Consider the following 20,767-nt stretch of genomic DNA (forward strand, 5'->3'; position numbering starts at 1 on the left):
GGAGCTGGAGGCAGGAACACACAGATTCAGGCTGGGATGGATCAGGAGCACAGGCAGAGGAAGGGATGGAATCCTCCCAGGATGCTGGGTGAAGGAAGGGAAGCAGGAAAGGCAGGAAGGGCAGGAAGCTGGAAGCTGGCTTGGCCCTCGTGATGCCTCCAATTTCTCCTGAGTATGAGGTGTATGGGATGGAATCCTCTGTTTGGTCAATTCTGGCATCTCTCTTGTCTGTTCCTCCCCAAAGAAGGGGTTCAGGTGGGACCTCTTTATTCCTTCTGGAGTGTAAAAGTTTTCATCAGAGCTGAGCAGTGTCCTTGGCTCTGCACACCAGGCTCCAGCAGTAACTATAAACATCAAGTGCTTTCAGTCCTAGAAGCAGACACTGAGAAACTTGCTGTTAATTTCAGCAAGTGCAACTACTGACAAGAGACTGAGCTGAAAGCAAAAGTACAAGACAGAAAATCATCTTTATCCTGGCCCAAACCAGGACACAGGTCCATTTTCAAATGAGAGGACTGTATAATGATTTTTTTCCCTGTAACCTCCTAAATATGCAAGAAATTAGATTATTAGGGGTAAGCTTTTGAGCTGTGACTTTGATACACACACAGTTTGGAGACACACACAGTTAAATGCTCTGGAGTCTATATTCCACAAGACCATTTTTGTGGAAAAAGGAATGTATTCCCAGAGGTACTTTGTATGTGCAGTGCCCAATGACCCTTGAGTGCAGAGTGCTCAGTGTTTCTGGAAATCCAGCACTTTCTGTCATTCCTTGGTTGGGGTTTGAAAATAATTTTGGAATTGAGTTTGAACCACATCTGGAATGGCACCAGAGTTTCATTGAACAGAAGACATGGTGACAGCACAGTCAGCAGTGAAATATAATTTTTTTTTCCCCCCTTTTCATTTATCTTGGTTTAGCTTTACCAGCAAGCTTTAAACAACCACTCCAGAACCAGCAAGCTGAAGAAGGTGGCAGCATCACTCTGAGCTGTGAAACCTCAAAATCCAACACCTCTGTGCAGTGGAAAAAGGCTGGGGTAGTGCTGAGACCAAGTGACAAATACAAGATGCAGCAAGTGGGCTCAGTGGCTGAGCTGACAATTCACAACCTGAGTGGAGCTGACGCTGGGGAATACACCTGTGAGACAGGGGACCAGAAAACCACTGCGACTGTGCTGGTGAAAGGTGGGGTTCTGCATGGGGAAAAGCTGAGCAGAGATGGGTACCATGGCAGGGGCATGTGGTTGAGTGATTTGACAGGCAGACATTGTCCTGTGCCCAACCTGAAGGATGGGGATGGATCTTGGAGAAGGATTCTCCTCCTTGGAGAAGGATTTCAGAGGGATAAGAAGAGGCTCGGGTGTCTCTGGGGAATGAGAAATGGGTTTGACTTCAGTGATGCTGAGGTTGATGTCACCCACTGAAATCTGTTGGCAAAGTTATCCCAGGGCATAGATTGCATTATAAATATTTATTATATAGTTAGCATGCACACAATAGAGTGTAACACTCCTATATATGTGGAAATATACATGCATTAAGCATGTGTAGGCATGGGACATGTTACTACGTGCCCGTGTAACTGTACCTCCATGTATTCCTGGTTGTTCTTTCAAATAATATAATACTCTTGAAATGGAGCATGATGAAATGTTTAACCCTGGAAGCATCATGAGGAAGTAGGTCTCAAGCTCTGTTAACCTTTCCCTAAAGAACCAGCAGCAACCATAGTGGAGATGCTGAAGGACATCACTTCCTCTGAAGGAGAAGATGCTGTCTTCAAGTGCAGGCTGTCCCGGGAAACAACTCAGGATGTCCAGTGGTTCCTGGGGGATGTTCCCCTGCAATCCAACGAAATGAATGAGATCAGAGTCCAAGGGACATGTCACACCTTGATCCTGAGGAAGGTGACACTAGAAGACTGTGGTCCCATCAGTTTCAAAGTTGGGCAGCATACCTCAACAGCAGAGCTAACTGTCCAAGGTGAGCAACCCCCAAGGGGAACTGAGGAGGTACTGAAATGAATTGTCAATATAACTTCAGTTTCTGGTGAGGGGGTGTTTGGGAGGAGAGGTCCTTGGAAATCTGGGAATTTCTGCTAAGCTACTCTGGGCATTAAAAAGTTAGCTCTGTAGATCTGAGTTAGTCATTTGAGTCCTTTTGTATAGGAAAGCAGATATACTTGGAAAAACATCCAGCTTCTACTGAAACCAGCAGTTAAGCTATGTGAGAACCAATGCTGAAGAAATCAAGATATGTTCTGAATGAATTTCCTATTTATGATGTTTTTACATCATATTTACTTGAAAAAAAAAGCATCCAAAACCTCCGAAAATCCTTCCCATCAAGTTCTATAGAATGATTTTGAAAAAAAGGGCCATGTCAATACCTTTTCTTGTTTGTCCTTCTTTCATCTGGTTCATGATGTAGCTATGGACACCCACCTCCCAGCTGGGTCACTGCTGGGTGAGGTGGTTGCACCATTCTTGGTCCTCTCTCCTCCGCAGTTGCTCCAATCACCTTTGTAAAGCCTCTCCACAACCTGGAGCTGCAGGAAGGTGGCACAGCTCACTTGTCCTGTGAGGTCTCCAAACCTGATGTCCCAGTGGAGTGGAAGAAAGGCACCTCTGTGATCCAGCCCAGCCAGAAGTGCAGCATCAAGCAGGAGGGGAAGGTGCACACCTTGGTCATTCACGATTTGAACCGCGCAGACGCGGGGGACTACAGCTGCCACACAGCTGGGGGGAAGACCACTGCCAAGCTAGAGGTTAAAGGTATGATTCCCTCTTTCCTCAGAAGTGCTGAGAGGTGGCCCTGTCAATTTTTTTGAGCTTCCTAGGCCATGGCAGGTGTTGAAGGTAGTGGAGGTTGGCCAAGGGAGGAGAAGATGGAGAGGAGAGGACACCGGTGTTAGCAGTGACCTGAGGAGGGTCTAGAGAGGACAGAGAGACTTCCTTGAGGTGCTCAGTATAGAATAAAATCATAGAATCATCCGGGTTGGAAAGGAGCTCTGGGATCACCAAGTCCAACCCTTGATCCACTCCCCCCGTGGTTCCCAGCCCATGGCACTGAGTGCCACATCCAGGCTCATTTGAAATATCTCCAGGGATGGAGAATCCACCCCTTCCCTGGGCAGCCCATTCCAGTGTCTGAGAAGCCTCTCCGTAAAGAAATTCTTTCTAATATCTAACCTAAACCTCCCCTGGCACAACTTGAGACCATTTTCTTCCTAATCTCCAACCTAACCCTCCCCTGGCAGAGCTGAAGCCCATGGCCTCTTGTCTGACTGATAGAGCCCAACCCCCCCCTGGCTCCAACCTCCTTTCAGAGAGTTGTAGAGAGTGATGAGGTCTCCCCTGAGCCTCCTCTTCTCCAGCCTCAACACCCCCAGCTCCCTCAGCCTCACCTCATAGGACTTGTGCTTGAAAATAATACAGGCTGGAGACAAGAAGTGCAACCTATACCAAGAGAAATTTATATTAGGAAAAGAAAAAAAACCTTTCACCATGAAGGGATGATCAGACACTGGAAACGGGACCCAGAGTAGCAGAATCTCCATCCATGTGAGACCTCCAGAGGTCCTTTCAACCTTACTGATTCTGAATTCATCCCTGTCTGCATGTGTTCAAGTTGCTCTTAAAATGATGCAGCTTCAGGTCTGTAGATGTCTCTTCTTTGAGTGCTTTTACCCTGTTCTGTGGCTTCATTTTGGGGATAAAAATCACCCCGGTCTTCAGAAATTATTATTTATGTTGGTTGGGAATTCTTTGTGAAAAGAATATGGGGAGAGAAACACAACTGCTACAAACTTGAAGTGTTTGCTGCTGGTTAACTCATCTCCCTTCTCCTTCTTGGTCTGCTCAGACCTACCCATCCCCACCTCTGGCAAATCTCCTAAGTAAATGCTTCCAGAATTGTGCATGAACTTCACGAATGGCCTCATCATGATCAAGGGTCTGGAGCACCTCTGCTCTGGAACCAGGCTGAGAAAGTTGGGGTTGATGGGCCTGGAGAAGAGAAGGCTGCAGGGAGAACTTAGAGCACCTTTCACTGACTGAAGGTGCTAAAGTTGGGGAGGGAATTTTTATAAGGGCATGGAGTGATAGGATGAGGAGGAACAGTTATACACTGGAAAAGAGGAGATTTAGATGAGATATTAGGAAGAAATTCTTTTCTGTGAGGGTGCTGAGACTCTGTGATAGGAATTCCAGAGAAGCTGTGGCTGCCCCATCTCTAAAAGTGTTCCAGCCCAGGTTGGATGGGGCTTGGAACAACCTGGGCTGGTGGGAGGTGTCCCTGACCATGGCAGGGGGCTTGGAACTGGGTTATCATTAAGGTCCCTCCCAACCCAAACCAGTCAGTGACTCTGATTATTAGGACCTTAAAAATAAAGCATTCCTCCCTTTTCCATTTTTCCTCTGTCCATTTTCTCTCCCTGCCTATCTCAAGCCCTGCCAGTGCATTTCAAACACCCTCTGAAAAGCCAGGAGGTGGAGGAAGGGCGCGTGGCCCTCCTGCACTGCGAGCTGACACAACCCAATGTCCCCGTGAAGTGGAGGAAAGGAGATGCAGTCCTGCAGCCCAGTGACAAGTATGAGATCCGGCAAGAGGGGACACGTGTTGAGCTCCTCATCTATGAAGCAGAGGCTCAGGATGCTGGGGAGTACACGTGTGACTCAGGGGATCAGCAAACCACAGCATCACTGCAAGTCAAAGGTAGGAGAAGCCTTGCTCGAAGGCAGAGAAATTCTGGCTGTGGCTGCCCTCCACAGGGGAGATAAAGAAGTTTTGTCATAGACTATGTTGGGTACCATCAGGATCATCAAGTCCAGCTCCTGTCCCTGTGTAGGGCACCCCCAGAATCACACCATGTGCCTGAGAGCATCATCCAAATGTTTCTTGAGCTCAGGAAGGTTTGGTGCTGTGACCACTTCCCTGGGGAGCTTATTGGTTAAGGTGGTGCAGGACTGGTGGTTGTACTTAATCTTGAAAGTCCTTTCCAACCATGATGATTCTCTGAGTCAATAATTCTATAAATTCTTCCACTTCTATAGATAAATACAGCCATGTATGGTGAAAATGTGCTTGGAAGAGTGTGGTGCAGTATGGGGCCATTTCTTGCTCCATCCTCTCTCCCACATTGCATCCCAGGACATTTTTTTTTTCAGGCTGGGTGATACTCAGTTTCCATCCAGCCAAGATGTTTGAGCAGCTGCCTGTAAATTCAGCTTTCTCTGATTTTAAGCACAGACTGTTGTTATAACCAAGAAGTCAAACCAAAAAAATGATGGGATGGTGTTTTTCTAGGAAGTAATTGGGTAGCCCTGATAGATGCCAGCAGTGCTTTGTGCAAGGAGGGTCAGGCAAGCACCAGTTTATGTCTCCAGTTAGTCAAGTTTATGTCTCTTTTTCCATTGCTCAGCCACCCTCTGGGTGAAAAACCTTTTTGTGGTCTAACCTAAACCTCCCCTGATTCAGCTTTCTGCCATTTCCTGCCTGCAGTCAGAGGGGTGAAGAAATCAGAACCTGCCCCATCTCTTCCCCTCGTGAGGAAGCCACTGTCACTGAATTATTGTTGCCTCTCCCTGTCTGTGAGTTACAACTGCAGGAAAGGGGTTGATCCAAGTGCCTTTTAAACCCAGTTTGATTTCTGTCGTTGCAATTTTGATTTCACTGTGAGATCTGGGAGCATCTGGGAGCAGCTGCTGCTAATGGAAGGGGTGTGCAAGAGCCTTTAGAAAACTTACCTGCTGCCTGATGAGAAGAGACTGGAGTATTTCACCATGCCCAACATTTTTTACCTTTTTTTTTCTTATCAGGGGCTAATTTTTTGTACCTTAGAGTTTCATTCATGTTATACTTTTATATATTGTTCTTATAGATTTATCAGTTTTACAGAAACAAGGTTATTCTTTTAGGCCCTGAGTTTACTCCCATAACCATCTCCAGCTCAGTGTGTGCTTTCAGCAACGAAATATCCAAATCCTTTGATTGGTACTGCTGTGCCTCTAATTGTTTACACCAAAAATTCTGCATATGGCCACATGAAGCCTCTTAGAGGTCCTGTGAGCTGTGGCAATCTTTATGGAGCATCAGTGGACACCCCCACAGTATCAGCACCTGATCCCCATGAGCAGAACTCAAAGTTATTGTTAAGATTGCTCTTAGCCTGGCAACCAGAGAATCACTGACTGGTTTGGGTTGGGAAGGACCTTAAAACTCATCCAGTTCCAACCCCCTGCTATGGGCAGGGAAACCTCCCACCAGCCCAGGTTGCTCCAAGCCCCATCCAACCTGAATCCAATGATTTGTTGCCAGCAGGCAAGTTGTGGTTCAGAAAGATGAGAGCTGCCAAGCTGGAGAAATTACAATCAACTTTCTCACCCCTGGGCACTGTCACTGATGCTGTTGTTTCTTCACCACAGTACTACCTGTGCTGTTTAAAGAAGAACTGAAAAATGTGGAGTCTGAAGAAGGGGGAACAGCTGTCTTGCACTGTGAGATCTCCAAACCAGATGCCCCAGTTGAGTGGAGGAAAGGAGGGGTGGTCATCCAGCCCAGTGAGAAGTATGAGATGAAGCAGAAGGGCAGCATTGCTGAGCTGATCATCCACGGTGTGGAACCTGATGACTGTGGGGATTATACCTGTAGCACTGGATATGAGATCACCACGTGTTCTGTGTATGTGCAAGGTAAGGTGGAAACGTGGTGGAAAGGCTCTGATTTTGCTGCCTGGATTTCTTCTTCAAAAAGTTCTGATGGTAGTTGGCCAAAGTTGGCTCAGATGCAAACAGTTGAAGAAGCCATTCATTTCTTTCCTGATTTCAGTGAAGATGTAGACATTTACATTCATGCTGAGGTTGGACCAATACAATACTTATAACTTTATAAGATAAAGAACTGACCTTACTGTGTACCACAGCAGGTGGTGGTTCTGCTGAAAAACTATTTGCTTGGAGTAAGAGTCACCAAAAAAAAAAAAAAAAGGAAAAAAAAAAAAAAAAAGAACCTGAAATTCTTGTTATTAATGATTACAGCTGCTATCATTCTTGATATTCTTTTTACTTTTTTTTCAAACACTGTAAGAAACATCCCATTTAAATCTTAAGCTACCTCTCAGCCTCAGATCTCAGTGCAGATGGCTACAACCCACAGGAGAGCCAGGCATGGCCTGGCCACGAAGTAGAGCTTCGTCTTGGTGAAGCAGCTTTTGTAGACACACACCCCATGTCTGTGAGCAGGTGAAGGATGGAAAGTGGTGTCCTCATCCCTCAAAAAAAAAAAAAAATATAAAAAAAATTAAACTTTTTCACCGGAGCAGCGTTATGTCTTTTGGACAAGTTTTGCTGTCTCTCGGGGTAGTTCTGCAGGAAGGGACGTTTGTGTGTTGATGTTTTTTTTTTCCTTTGGCACCTTCTCTCACTCTGTTATGCAGAAGAGGCAGCAGTGATAGTTTCTGGTTTAAAGAACACAGATGTCTTTGTGGGAGAGTCGGCCACCTTCACCTGTGAGCTCTCCCCCCCGGGCGTGAAGAACGTGCAGTGGTGGCTCGATGGATCTCCCCTCCACAACAACCTTGTGACTGAAATCTCTGAGCAGGATGGGATGATCCACACTTTAACCCTAAATGACGTGGCGTGCCACGACTCTGGCACTGTTACCTTCAGAGCTGGGTCCCTAATCTCTTCAGCTAAATTATTAGTCAAAGGTATTTTGTTGTCAGAAAGACAGAGATGGCCACCTCTGGACTTGCTCAGTGTGCTAGTGCTTCTGCCTTCCTGGCTACCCTTACTAAATCCCTTCACAGTTCTTCTGTGTTCTCCAGTTTTGCAAGTCACCAATCTTTTGCAGCCACCTGATTTTTTTTTTGAGTGGTGCAGGTGAGAAAAGGTTGAGGTGGCAGGGACGCTGCTTTCACCTGATGCCTCAGCAGAGACCAACCATTGTGGCAGCACTGGATTGTTTTATCCTCTCCAACCCTTTTTATAATGCCACGAAATACCATGTAGCTGGAAATTCACAAAATTACAAAATCTCAGCACCACTGTGCTGCTTCATGGTGCTGAGCTCAGCCTGTTCCCAAGACAAGATTTTGGAAAGCTCTACTGCTGGTTCCAGAGCAATTCCTGGAAACCAAAGGGTATTTGACATTGGGGTATCAGAGATAACATGAGCTTCATTTGATGACTTCCAGGATAGTAATGGCCATCCCTGTGCTAGCAAAGCTTTCTGGCCTGTTGAATAAATCCTGATGTCATTTGGTAAGGGTAGCCACAAGCTGCCAATAACACTGAGCTCCAGACTTGACAAAGCAAGCTCCTTCACCTTCTGTCCTTTTATAGCCATTGGGAAAAATTGTTATTTTTTCGGACAAAAGTAAAGCTTTTCATCACTTGGAAAAGGGGTTTGTAGATTGGAGATATAAAGGGCCAAGGATTCTTTAGTAAAATCTGTCTGCTGTAAAAGGACCAAACCAATATGGAATTGTAGCTGATGGTTGTTGTCTCCTTCTCTGTATAATGTGTTCCTTGTACATTTAGAAAATTTAACATTTACATTTACATTTTACATTTAACATTACATTTAGAAAATCTCTGCAAAGATAAAATTCCAGGTCACTTCCTAACATCAGAACAGAGCAGCAACAAAATAGTGTGCACACACCACATCCATTTGTATCATTTTTGAGTTTTGTATTTTTAGAGCCAGAACTTGGTTCTGATCTCTCCAGGCAAACAGCTCTAGCTCAGCCTAAAACATAAATTTAAAAGAAATATATCATTAGGTATTCTGCTCAGTCAAGTAAAGGGTTCCTAGGGGTTGGGGGGGTTTAATTCACAGAATCTCAGCATCATTGATTTTGGAAAAGGTCTCTGGACATCATCTAGCCCAATCCCACAGCTCAGAATCATACACATATATATGTAGATATTTTGTGCTTCTATTAAAGCAAAGTTTCTTTAATGTGAACCTGAATCACAGTAGTAAATTACTATAATTAGATTTGGATAAGATATTTTTAAAAAAACCCTGGTCATACTGTGCTCAATAACACTTCATTTAACAGGGAAATAAAACACTAGTGAAATTCTCACTGTGTTTGTAGTAACAACAAATTTCATGCACTTTGCTTTGTCCAGAAATTTAAAAATAGATTTGTCTTTGAATGAGGATACACATTTCAGTCTGGGAAGCTGTCCAGGGCTTGTTCTTCATCAAGCAACAAATTCTTTCCCTCTCTTCCATGTGTTCCATCCTCATGTTTTAAAGCCAGCTTGTAACCTGACCTAATCTTCAATAAGTGAGATCTCAGGACAGTTTTTCTTCTTGATATCACTGCCATACAACTGCATTCATGGTAGCATCTTTGCAGAAGGGTGGGGAGAAAATGGGAAAGTTTGAAGGAGCTGCCACTTTCTTTTGACCCCTTTAGGCAGGGTGAGAGTTCCAGGCTCCTGGGATTCTGTGATTCCTGCTGATTCTTAAATCCCTCAGCAGCTTTCTGCCATTCTGCATGGATGAATAAGGCCACCAAGGTCCAAAGCCAGCAGTGGCAAAGAGCAATGGGGCACCAAGACACCTTCCTTCTCCAAGACCACCAGGTGACATTTGCTGTGAGGAGCACATCTGCATCTTACGAAAGGGGACAGCAGCCTCCACCCCAGATGCACAGATACCTCCTGGCTTTCTCAGTCCTGGTGTAACCAAAAAAAATCTCCATGAATTGCCACTGATGCCTCCTCTCCAGAAAAAAACAGATGCAGATAGGCCGAGTGGTAGAGGGAGCCTTAGAGAGTCGGATGAAACCTTGCACCAGTTTTCCAAAAGACCTTCATAAAACAATGTTTGCTTCCCAAGGCCTGCCAGTAGCATCCCAAATCCTCAACCCAATGCACCAGCTTCAGGAGGAGCATTCCAGACAGAGGTCCAGTAGATTATCCTAGCTCATCTGTGATCAGAACAACTATTTAAAGGATAAGACCATCTACCAGCTTCCTCTGAATGTTATCTTCTTATTTTCTATTGCAGACCTACAAATTTTGGGGGGGGTTAGGACCTGGCATAGTCCTTCTGAGGAGGATGTTGCAGGGAGACTTCTGTTTTCAGACTTCATTGAGATTTTTCTTTTCAGCATAAACTTTGTATGTAGGTGGTCCACTTGGGCATCTCAGGAGGGACTCCTTGGCTGTGTTGGAAGCTCACAGTAATTTGAGGTCAGGTTCATCTGCAGCTGCCTCCCAATAGTCTTTTAAAAGACTGGATACTTAAAAGCAGCCTCATAGATCTTATCTTCTTCAGAGGATCTGGACATCCAGCTGCTCCCAGCACCTTCTAGGCTATCAATCTGAAATTGCAATGCTTCATCCTGCACCTCCAGATCAGCTCCTGTGAAGGAAATATTATTTTAAGGAAAAAGGAAATATAATTATACAATTAAGGAAATATAATTACTATGTCTCTGCTGCAGAGTAACACACGTTACTCAAAGCAGTAATCAGATATTTGCTGTGAAGCACCCTTTTTTGTTACATTTGTCCTGGATCTGTGCTGCCAATGACTCCTGATGTAGAGCCACCACCACCAGAGGACAGGAACGAGTATTTGCACAGGAATATTGCATTTCTCTCTGAGTTTGCTCATCAAGGAGCCTCTGGTAGAGTCTGTGACATTTTCCTAGTGCTACAGGGAACCTCTCCCAGCAGTTCATCCATTGCAGTCCTCCAGCTCACATCTTCTACCTCCTTCTGGGCAGGACAAATGTTTTGCATCCAGTTCTTCCTAATCTAGAGGATTTCAGCAACACTGGGAGAAAAACTATGTCCGGAGGGAAGGTCATATGCAGGACTGTTAAAGCACAAGCCTTTTAGCTGCTGGTGGCCCATTTTCCAGTGTGACACTTCTGTTCTAATGTACCAGTTTTGCTTCAAGCCTGCTTGATGCTGACACCAGCACGGACTAAACTGCTAATCCCCAGTGTGCCCAGGCAGCTTGCTGCTTGCCCTGTCACTCTGCTTGCACCCCGCAGGCTCTGTGCTTGTCAAAAAAAAAAAAAAAAAAATCTCTTAAATTGCCATTTCCATGAGGATCCACTAATGCATGTCCTTCCTGACCTGTTGGTTAACAGATCCAACCATTGAAGTGGTCAGTCCCATGCAGGATATAACTGTTGATGAAGATGGCACAGCAGAGTTCATATGCCAATATTCTAGGCCAGTACACGCCACATGGAAGAAAAATGATCAGGAAATACATGCAGATGGGCAGCGAGTGATTATCATTCAGGACTGGAATGTAAGCATGCTAAAAATTAAACCTACGGTCCCAGAAGACACTGGCATCTATTCTTGTGAAGCTGAAGGCATTAAAGTGATGGCTGCACTTGATGTTCAAGGTGAGGTCTTCCAGCCAGAGAGGAAGACTACCATGGGTTCCAAATAAATGAGGTGGCAAAAGCCATGGCAGCACCTCACATGTGACACACCGACCTCTGGTGTTCACTCCACTACTGATAACAGTGAGAAAAGTAGGTGGGAGATTATGGGAACTGAATATGAAACTGCAGCACTTCACTGGAGCTTAGTTCTAATTAACATGCACTTATTATCTGTATTAACACACCCCATCCCTCTTCTACCATGAGCTGGGACATCAGTGCAATGGGATGTGCCTGCTGAGTTATTGTAAAATCACAGATCTGATATTCATCCAAAGCAAGAATTAGAGATTTTTTATTTTTTTTTTTTTGCTGTGACAGAGTGCTTTTTAATGCACAATGTGTCTTAAAACCAGTACCTAATGGGCAGTGTGGCATTTCATTTTATTTTCACCTAAAAGAAGGTAGTTTGGTATTTTCCTTATTTCAAATATCAATCGCTCACAAATTACCTTCTCACTTGGCATCAGCAGTTTTGAGGGCCCTGAGAAACAATAATTAAAAAGGTTGACCACAGGTTTAATATTTTATATTGATGTTTCTTTTTTTTTTTTTTCTGCTGCTTATTGTTTTCAGTCTTGAATTATTGTGACCAGCACAAGCAATGGGTCTGATGTGATTTCTTTATATTAGTGTTTTGTGAGGCCTTCTTGTTTAACCAGAGCTGTGAGTACAGAGGAGCACATATTATTTATTACAATACTTCCTACACTGGTAAGCACTTTCCATTTTAGGGATTTAAAAGTTGTCAATTAACATAATCTAAAAGCATCCCAGAGGATCTGCAATTGGATGTTTTTTGTAGTTAGGGAAACCAACGCTCCAGAAGTGCACAAGTAAACAGCTTGGATTTTTTCTAACAAAATTATACATTCTCTAGTGACTTACAAAGCCCTAATTGTTCTCCACAAGTGGGAATTTTATAAAATGTAGATTTTTTTTTTTTAGAAATGGATGTCTTTTTTTTTTCTTGTTAATAAACTGTTCTTAGAACTGTTCCAGATATCACTTCTAGAGATCTATACAGAAAAGCCTCAGGCTGTTGGCTTATATTATGGATCATGGTACTTGTGTAAACTGTATTTACTCAACTGTATGTTCCCACAGCTGTGCATGTAATTTTTCCTCTACATGAGGGGTTTAAACCCAATTTTATTCACAGGCACCAGCCCACATCTCTTTTTGCAACAGGCTGATTGTGTAAAATGCCAACTGATGCATGATTCTCTGGTCAAAAGGAGTGTGTAGATATCTGCATGTTTCTGACCACATGTTTAACCCCACACACATAGGAAGAAATAAATTATCAGAGAGCTTTTGTTATAATTCAGAAATTTACTATTCAAAGTACGATTAATACAAAATTTGATTTCTGTGTGTTTCCCCAAAGCAAACTTATTAACTCAGGTGACAGTTGCTGTAGCTTCACCAGTTATAATATTGTCTCATACTTGCTTTGCATGAAAAGCAGAAAGGTTTCATCCTGGGCTGTCAGTGGGTTCACATTTCCCCAGTTATGACAATAATTGTTCTGCCTGGGAGATCTGTGGGAAACGTTTCCTGCTGTGAAACAGAAGGAATTTGGTTAAAGTTCTTTACCATGAAGGTAATGGAAAAATGGACCAGGTTTCCCAGGGAGGTAGCTGGGGCCTCATCCCTGGAGATGCTCAAGGTGAGGTTTGATGAAGCTCTGAGCACCCTGATCTGGGTGAGGGTGTCCCTGATACTGCAGGGATTTGAGCTCCATGACCTGTAGAGGTCCCTTCCAACTCAAATTATTCTATGATTAGATTTTATTACCCTGAGCTATCCTTTCCTATCAACTATTGACCTGACTCATATGAACAACATTTTTTTTCCTCAGTAAAAACAGAAGCCAGGTTTCTGGAGGAAGTCCAATTGAATTTCTAGAGGTCCTAGAGGTTTATCATTGGCTTGGAACTCTCTCCCTACTTGAATATTTTTAAATATAGTGTTGTCTTAGAGCATCGTTGAAATAATTTCCATCAGCTTTCCAGCACTGGGAATCATCCAGTATTCCAAGGCTTATCTATTCAGCTATACATGACCAAACAGTCAATACTGTTTGTTATCCTTCTTTGCCAGCCAAGAACAGCATTGTCCAGGGCTTGGAGAATGTGGAAGCCGTGGAAGGAGGGGAAGCCCTGTTTGAATGTTATCTTTCCAAACCCGAGTCCTACAATTACAACTGGCTGATTGATGATGAACCTGCCAAAACCACAGAAAACACTGAGATGGTTTATTTTGAGAGTGGACGCAGGCATGTTCTGCTGCTGAAGAACCTGAGTCCCCAGGACAGCTGCAGGGTGACTTTTATGTGCAGTGATGCGGTGACCTCCGCCTTCCTGACGGTGAAAGGTAACTGAAGCACTTGTGCACAGGGAGTCTTCAGTTTCTGGGTAGAAAGGACAAAAGAAGCAGGAAAATAGGATGCAGGGAAAACTGCATTTGTCGCTTGGTTCTTCCCTAAATCATCTTCCCACGTAGTAAGTGTGGTACAATTTTCTTTTTTCTCCCTTTATGCTCAGGGGAGAACTTCTTGCTCTCTACAGCTCCGTGAAAGAAGGTTGTAGTGGGAGTGTTTATGTTGGTCTCTTCTTGCAAGTAACAAACCTAAGCACAAGAGATGGCCTCTAGTTGTATCAGGGAAGGTTTAGATTGGATACTGGGAGCAATTTCTTCCATGTCCTCATCCCTGGAGGGGTTTCAGAGATGTGTAGATGTGGTGCTGAGTTAGTGGTGGCCTTGGCAGTGCTGGGTTAAGAATTGGACTCAGTGATCTGAAAGCTCTTTTCCAACCAAAATGGTTCTATGATTTTATTATAGATAAATGGTAATATCACATGTTGGCAGCACCATCTGGAAAGGAGTTAGGAGCAAATTGCTGTCTTACAGTTGTCACTATGAAGAGCTGGGCTGTTGATTATAGGTACTTCAAAGCTTTAATGCTGGGAGTTTTATCAGCACCAGTGATATACCCACATTCTTGTATTTAATGCTCTCACTAGAGACAACTTTGAGGACCAGAAACCCTTTCAGAGTAAAAGATCAGCATCTCTCAGTCCCGGCAGAGCATCTCCATTAAGCTTCTTTGCTGCTTGGGGAAGAAAGAGATTGTTAGGTTATTTTTTACCCCAGAAAGTTTTGGAAGTTTTGGAAAGTTTATGACAATAATTGCTCTACCCGGGAGATCTGTGGGAAATGTTTTCTGCTGTGAAACAGAAGGAATTTGGTTGAAGTTCTTTACCATGAAGGTAATGGAAAAATGGCACAGGTTTCCCAGGGAGGTAGCTGGGGCTTCAGTCCCCATTTACACCTTCTGTTCCAGTGATAAACAGAACCTCCCTTTTAAGGATCTCCTTGGTCTCTAAGGCCTTCACTGTCCAGAGTTTCTGCACGAATATTCACAGAATCTCTTGCCTGTATTTGTTTCTGTAACTGAGGGCTTGGTTCCCTATTTTTATCTCCAGGATGGCGCCTCCAGATCTTACAGCCTCTCACAGATGTGGAGGTCACTTCAGGGGAGAAAGCCACTTTCAGCTGCATTCTAAGTGAAGCTGTGCCAGTAAATGAAGTCTCCTGGTACAGTAATGATGTGGAGATCCAGTCAGATGAGGACTGGGAGGTACAAGCAGATGGAAACAAATACAAACTTACACTGAAAAAAGCCCAAGCGCATCATTCTGGAGAGGTGACCTTTGCTTCCAGGGAAGCAATTACATCAGCCAAGTTATCTGTGATAGGTAAGTGTCTGGAGTTCTAGCCCAGTGGCACTTGAAAACTCAGACTTTGGCATTGAAAACACTGAAATTTCTAATCTTTGTGCTGGTTCTTTTCTCTTTGCCTTGAGTGTCCCAAGCTAGTGGTCTTATTCTGAGAAGATGCTGCTGGGCAACTTGTTCTTTGACCACAAACAGTTCACCTTGTGAGAAGAAAAATATATCAGGCTAAGGATGGTAGAGATGTTCACCAGCTTTCTTTAGCTGCAATCTTTTGTTAATTGTAACATAGAGTCTAACAGAAATTATTTGGATTTCAGCGTCACCTTCAGCAAACATTGACGTGGGAGAGAACTGAACATGAAAAAAATCATGAGGGGTAGCAGGGAAGCCTTGGAAATCTGATAATCTACTCAAGTACAGGGCCACCAGCTTTACTGATTAATTAATTGCATATTAACATCTTCCTGTGCATGAGATCTATGAAACACACACCTTGAACTTCAGTTATATCAGAGTTAATAACTCTTGGAATACTCCACAAGTCGAAAAGATTATAATTACCAGATTCCTTCATGGACCAAATTAGGTCAGGGATTCATCAATGTCCATTCCAGCACCCAAGGTCTTTCTTGTTCTCCCAGTGGGTCACACAGCAATGGTTCTGCCAGTGCAACATGAAAGTGAGATAATACCAGTGTGTTTTAGCTGTACTCTGGAGCTGTGATGCTCATGAGCCGTTCTTTACCTTATGAGTAGGTATATTTAATTATTATATTTATATATAATTATATATATAAATATATATTATAATTATTTCTGAGGCTTGAGAGGTCTGTGGGATGTTCCAGCAATTTAAAAAAAACAAAAACAAAAAAAAAAAAAACAAAACCAAAAAAAAAGGGGGTTGTTGATGGATTTAAAACAAAGTTCTCTTATTCTAAGCACCTGCCTTTTAGGAACTGCACTGTCCTCATAATCTCCTCATTTTGACAGGTTTTCTGTGTGCACTTTGGCTGACAACAGAGAAAACAAATTTTCTTATATTTTTGCTGTCCAAAATTAAAGAGCTGGCTGCTGACCTCATTTACCTTTAATTTGTTGGGCTTCTACATCAATGGTATCAATGCAATGGGCGGGCAGTGTTGACTTCTTTGGAAGCTACAGCAGGATGTAGAGACATTCCCTCAGTCTTTCTTCTCCTGAAGCTCTTTCTGTGATAGCCAAGAGCACAAAAAAGTCCATAAAGTGAGAATAATAACACCAAATCCTCTTTTCCTAAAGCTCAGGCACATAATGATGGTTTTGGAACATAACAGCTGCCAGTGCTGGACCCTGATATCTGCATTTGCTGATTTTGTCCACAACAAACCCAAAGCATTTTGGGTGCTGGACTCTTCACCTCAGAGGACTCTTCACTCCCAGGAGTGATCCCTCTCTTTGGGACCTCAGCTCTGGGCTTTCCAACCCATCAGCATCTCCATGTTTAATGCTTTTTTCTTAATTTTAAGGATCGCTGTGGTACAAAGGCCACGGCATTGGCAATCTCCTTCCAAAGTAAAGATGATAGAGAGAAGCTTTATTTTAACCCTCTTGATGCTTTTTGAGAGTTTTTACTCCTCCTAAGCTAGTGGAAATCACAGAATGCCTTTGGCTGGAAGAGACCTTCAAGGTGATCCAGTCCAATCTTTGATCAACACTTCAAGTTCACCACTAAACCATTTCCCTAAGGACCAGGTCCACAGACCATTTAAATACCTCCAGGGTTGGTGACTCCACCACTGCCCTGGGCAGATTATTCCAATGTCTGACAACCCTTTCCAGAGAAAAAATGTTTCCTATATTCATTCTAAACCTCCCCTGGCCTAGCTTGCATCCATTTCCCCTGGTCCTGTCACATTCCACCAAGGAGAAGAGGCTTTCTCCCTCCTTGCTCCACACTCCTTTGAGATAGTTGAAGACAGCTAAAGGTCTCTAAATATATATAAACATATAAAAATACACATATACACACACATATATATAATAGAAATAAAGAAAGAAAAATCTAAATATATATAAACATATAAAAATACACATACACACACACATATATATCATACAAATAAATAATGAAAAATCATAAATATAACAAATATAAATATACACCCATATATAAGTTTTTACTCTCAAGACTGGGATAAATTATGTTTTTAAATAATATCTTCTTTTTAAAAAATGCTTTCTACTTATTCTTTCTTCTGTCTCTTCAGAACTGCTTCATTTCTAAACATTCAGATCTTCTAGAACCTGTAGGGCTGTTTGAATACTGTTGATGGGTAAATGAAGATCAGCCAATAAGCACAGGAATGTTAAAAATGCAACCCCTCTTGCATGTATATATTTAAAGGGATCTGGTTTGACTTCTGGGAGAGCTTGTAAAGTTATTTTTGGTGTTGCCTATGGAAGAGCAAACTCTGAATGCCAAAATTATTGTGGTTTTTTGATTCTTCTTCTTTTCTTTTGTTTTCTACACCAGCTAAAGACTCTATAAAGGGAAAATGGGATGCTTGGATATTTTATAGAGTGATCTCTTGTGCCTGAAAGCCAGATTATGATATATTGTGTGGTTTAATTCACTTTTTAATAATTACAGAGCCCCAAGTTACAGTCACCCAACCTTTGGTGGGAGGATCAGTCTCAGAAGGGCAGGTGGCTCGTTTGGAGTGCAAGTTATCAAGTGAAGCTGAGGAGGGAGTGACATGGTTCAAAGGAAAAGAACAAATACAAGCTGGAGGGAGATATGAGATCCTCTCTGATGGAAAAAAACAGATACTGATTATTCATTCATTTAAAGCTGAGGATCAGGACACGTACACCTGCATGGTTTCTCCAGAAGTCAAATCTGTTGCCAGCCTGTGCCTTGATGGTAAGGAGGACACATTCCTGCCAGGTTAAATCAGTTCTGGTGATGGAGACATTCACCTGGGGCACCTCCACAGCTTGGGCTTGAATTAATTTTCCCTGAAAAGCTGTGATCACAATCCATAAAGAATTGTTATGTTCCTGTTTGGTGTTGCCCAGCATTTTTCTCCAAATCTAACAGCACTGAGCTGCTCAGATAAGATTTTTCCTCTGCCAGATATGTAAGGTGTAATACATGGATTTCTGGTGCTTTTTGAGATATCTCCAGGGTATCTTCCTGGGCCTTCAGCTGTTTCTTCATAAAGTGAGGGCTTTTTCCTATGTTCTGCATGGAACAGGCCCCTCTCCTAGACATCCCAAATGACTTTGGGTCTATAGTGCTCAGGATGCTGAATTGTGTCCCTACAGTGGGATTCAGTGGTCCACACACAAGCATTTAATGCCATTGTGGTACTTTAGGATATCACCCTCAGCATCCATCTCTTTCTCCAGAGGGATTCAGAGCACTCACAGGTCCTGTGTTGTATCTGAGAGGCATGTGTGGATGTCCCAGGCAGCCTGGAGCATCTCAGGTGGCACTGGACACTATGCAGAGAGAAGTCAATGTCTTCTAGGTGATGAGTCTCAACTTTCAGACATAGACACATCAAAACCCAACTATCTATGGGCAGATATTTCATTATGAGGTGGGAATTCTGGCTGCTGTTACAGCCACTGGAGAACTATCCCAGTGAAACCGTGTCTAGCTGTGAAATAGGATGAGCCTGGAACACTTTTCCATAATCCACCAACAGTCTTAACCAGATATTCATTGACTGCAGTGTGCAAAAAGGGCAGAAATTTACAAATTGAGTCCAAATGTGTGAGAAACAAAAATAAAAAAAATTGTTTGGCTGTGATTTATGTGTATGCATAGAATCTCAAGAGAGTGGAGGTTGGAAAGGACTCCCAGAAATAGTGTAGGCCACCCCCTTCTCAAAGCAGGGTCAGCTAGAAAAATTTGCCCAGGACCATGTCCAGTTATTTCACCTTTTTTTTTTTTTTTTTTTTTTTTTTTACATTTAACTTCTGAGAACAAAATTTCTCATTCTTTTCCCAACAGAACATTTATTTTGATGATACTGATAGATTATTACATTATTACTTCTGCATGATTCCTCAGAACTTATTCACAGGCTTTTTAACATCTTCTCAATTAAATTCTCCTCCAGTTCCCACAGTGACAATGCTAAAGGAGATCTCCAGAGAAGAACCCCCTGCAAGACAACCAGAAGAGCTGGTGGATGGCCATGTGCAGCCCAGCTTGCCCCCTGAAGCTGCTCAGGAAGGAGACCTTCACCTCCTCTGGGAAGCCTTGGCCAAGAAACGGAGGATGAGCCGGGAGCCCACCTTGGATTCCATCAGCGAGGTGCCTGAAGAGGAAGAGAAGCTTCAGAAGCTGAGGAAGGAGGAAGCAGAGATGTCTCATTATTACTCAGAGGAGTATTCCACCTGTGATGAGCTGGCTAGGACAGGAGAAGCAGATTTCTCTTTCACAAGCTCGGACGACGAGTCCAGGGCTGGGACTCCTTCCCTGGTGACCTACCTTAAGAAAGCTGGGAAGAAAAGCATCACTGTTACTAGCAAGATTCAGTCCACCTCCACAGGCAAATTATGGAAACAGTGGGAGAAATCCAGTTTGGAGACCGTGGTGACCACCCCACCTGCTAAACCAGATGAACCAGAAATGCCAGATTTAGATGACCCTTCCATGACCAAAGCTGCTGTGAAGATCCAGGCTGCTTTCAAAGGTTACAAAGTCAGGAAAGAGATCAAGCAACAAGAGTGCCCAGTGTTTACTGAGACCTTCAAAGATTTTTCTGGTGAGCCTGGAAGCACCCTCCACCTGGAGTGTGTGGCCCAGAGCAAAACTGACATGAAAGTTCGTTGGCTGAAGGATGGGGAAGAACTTTCAGATGGTCGCTACTATCACATAGATAATTACAGTGATGGGACCTGCTCTTTGATTATTGCTGGCCTGGACAGGAAAGATGCAGGTAAATACACCTGTGAGGCCTCCAATAAATTTGGGAAGATTTCCCACAGTGCTAAGGTGGTCATTGGCACTCAGGAACCTCCAGTTCTTCGTAAGGAGAAGCAGATGAAGCAGAGCACTGACAGTGAGACAGAAAGCTCATCTGGCAGTGAGCTGGATGACGCTTTCCGTAAAGCTGGGAGGAGACTTCACAGGCTCTTCAGGGCCAGGATCTCAACGGAGATCTCTGACGTGGAGGAAGAGCTCTTTGTCAGTGCAGACGAAGGGGACATAGAGATGGTTGACCACCAAACGTACCGGGAGGATGACAGGTACATCTACATCAAGTTTGAAATCATGTCTGAGGCAAAAACTGCTGCCACTCGGTTCCGAGAGATGTTTGGTGCCCTGGGGATTCCCGTGGAGATTGACATTTTGGAACAAGGCCCTAAAAAAATTGAACTGAGGATTGGGAAAGCAACACCACCTGCCCACGGGAAGTTTGGACCACAAATAGCAAGACCTCCACCACCTTTGCTGACTTCTGATACAGGTAGGGGGGTCAGCCTCATCCCTGGAAGTGTTCCAGGCCAGGTTGGATGGGGCTTGGAGCACCCTGGGCTGGTGGGAGGTGTCCCTGCCCATGGCAAGGGGTTGGAATGAGATGAA

General features: G+C 43.6%; 1 protein-coding gene across 2 annotated transcripts in view; it reads left to right on the forward strand.

Moving 5' to 3' along the window:
* The window catches only part of OBSCN (obscurin, cytoskeletal calmodulin and titin-interacting RhoGEF), a 223,880-nt gene that overhangs the window by 112,717 nt on the left and 90,396 nt on the right, over positions 1–20,767 (forward strand). For both annotated transcript variants that reach the window (XM_071734574.1, XM_071734575.1), the window contains 11 exons: positions 925–1,191; positions 1,720–1,989; positions 2,514–2,780; positions 4,456–4,722; positions 6,432–6,698; positions 7,442–7,714; positions 11,132–11,398; positions 13,547–13,819; positions 14,932–15,204; positions 17,816–18,088; positions 19,296–20,651. In XM_071734574.1, coding sequence (XP_071590675.1) covers positions 925–1,191; positions 1,720–1,989; positions 2,514–2,780; positions 4,456–4,722; positions 6,432–6,698; positions 7,442–7,714; positions 11,132–11,398; positions 13,547–13,819; positions 14,932–15,204; positions 17,816–18,088; positions 19,296–20,651 — 4,053 coding nt within the window. The remainder of the gene's footprint in view (positions 1–924; positions 1,192–1,719; positions 1,990–2,513; positions 2,781–4,455; positions 4,723–6,431; positions 6,699–7,441; positions 7,715–11,131; positions 11,399–13,546; positions 13,820–14,931; positions 15,205–17,815; positions 18,089–19,295; positions 20,652–20,767) is intronic.

The sequence above is a fragment of the Heliangelus exortis genome, chromosome 2 (assembly GCF_036169615.1).
Source record: "Heliangelus exortis chromosome 2, bHelExo1.hap1, whole genome shotgun sequence".
Taxonomy (NCBI): Eukaryota; Metazoa; Chordata; class Aves; order Apodiformes; family Trochilidae; genus Heliangelus; species Heliangelus exortis.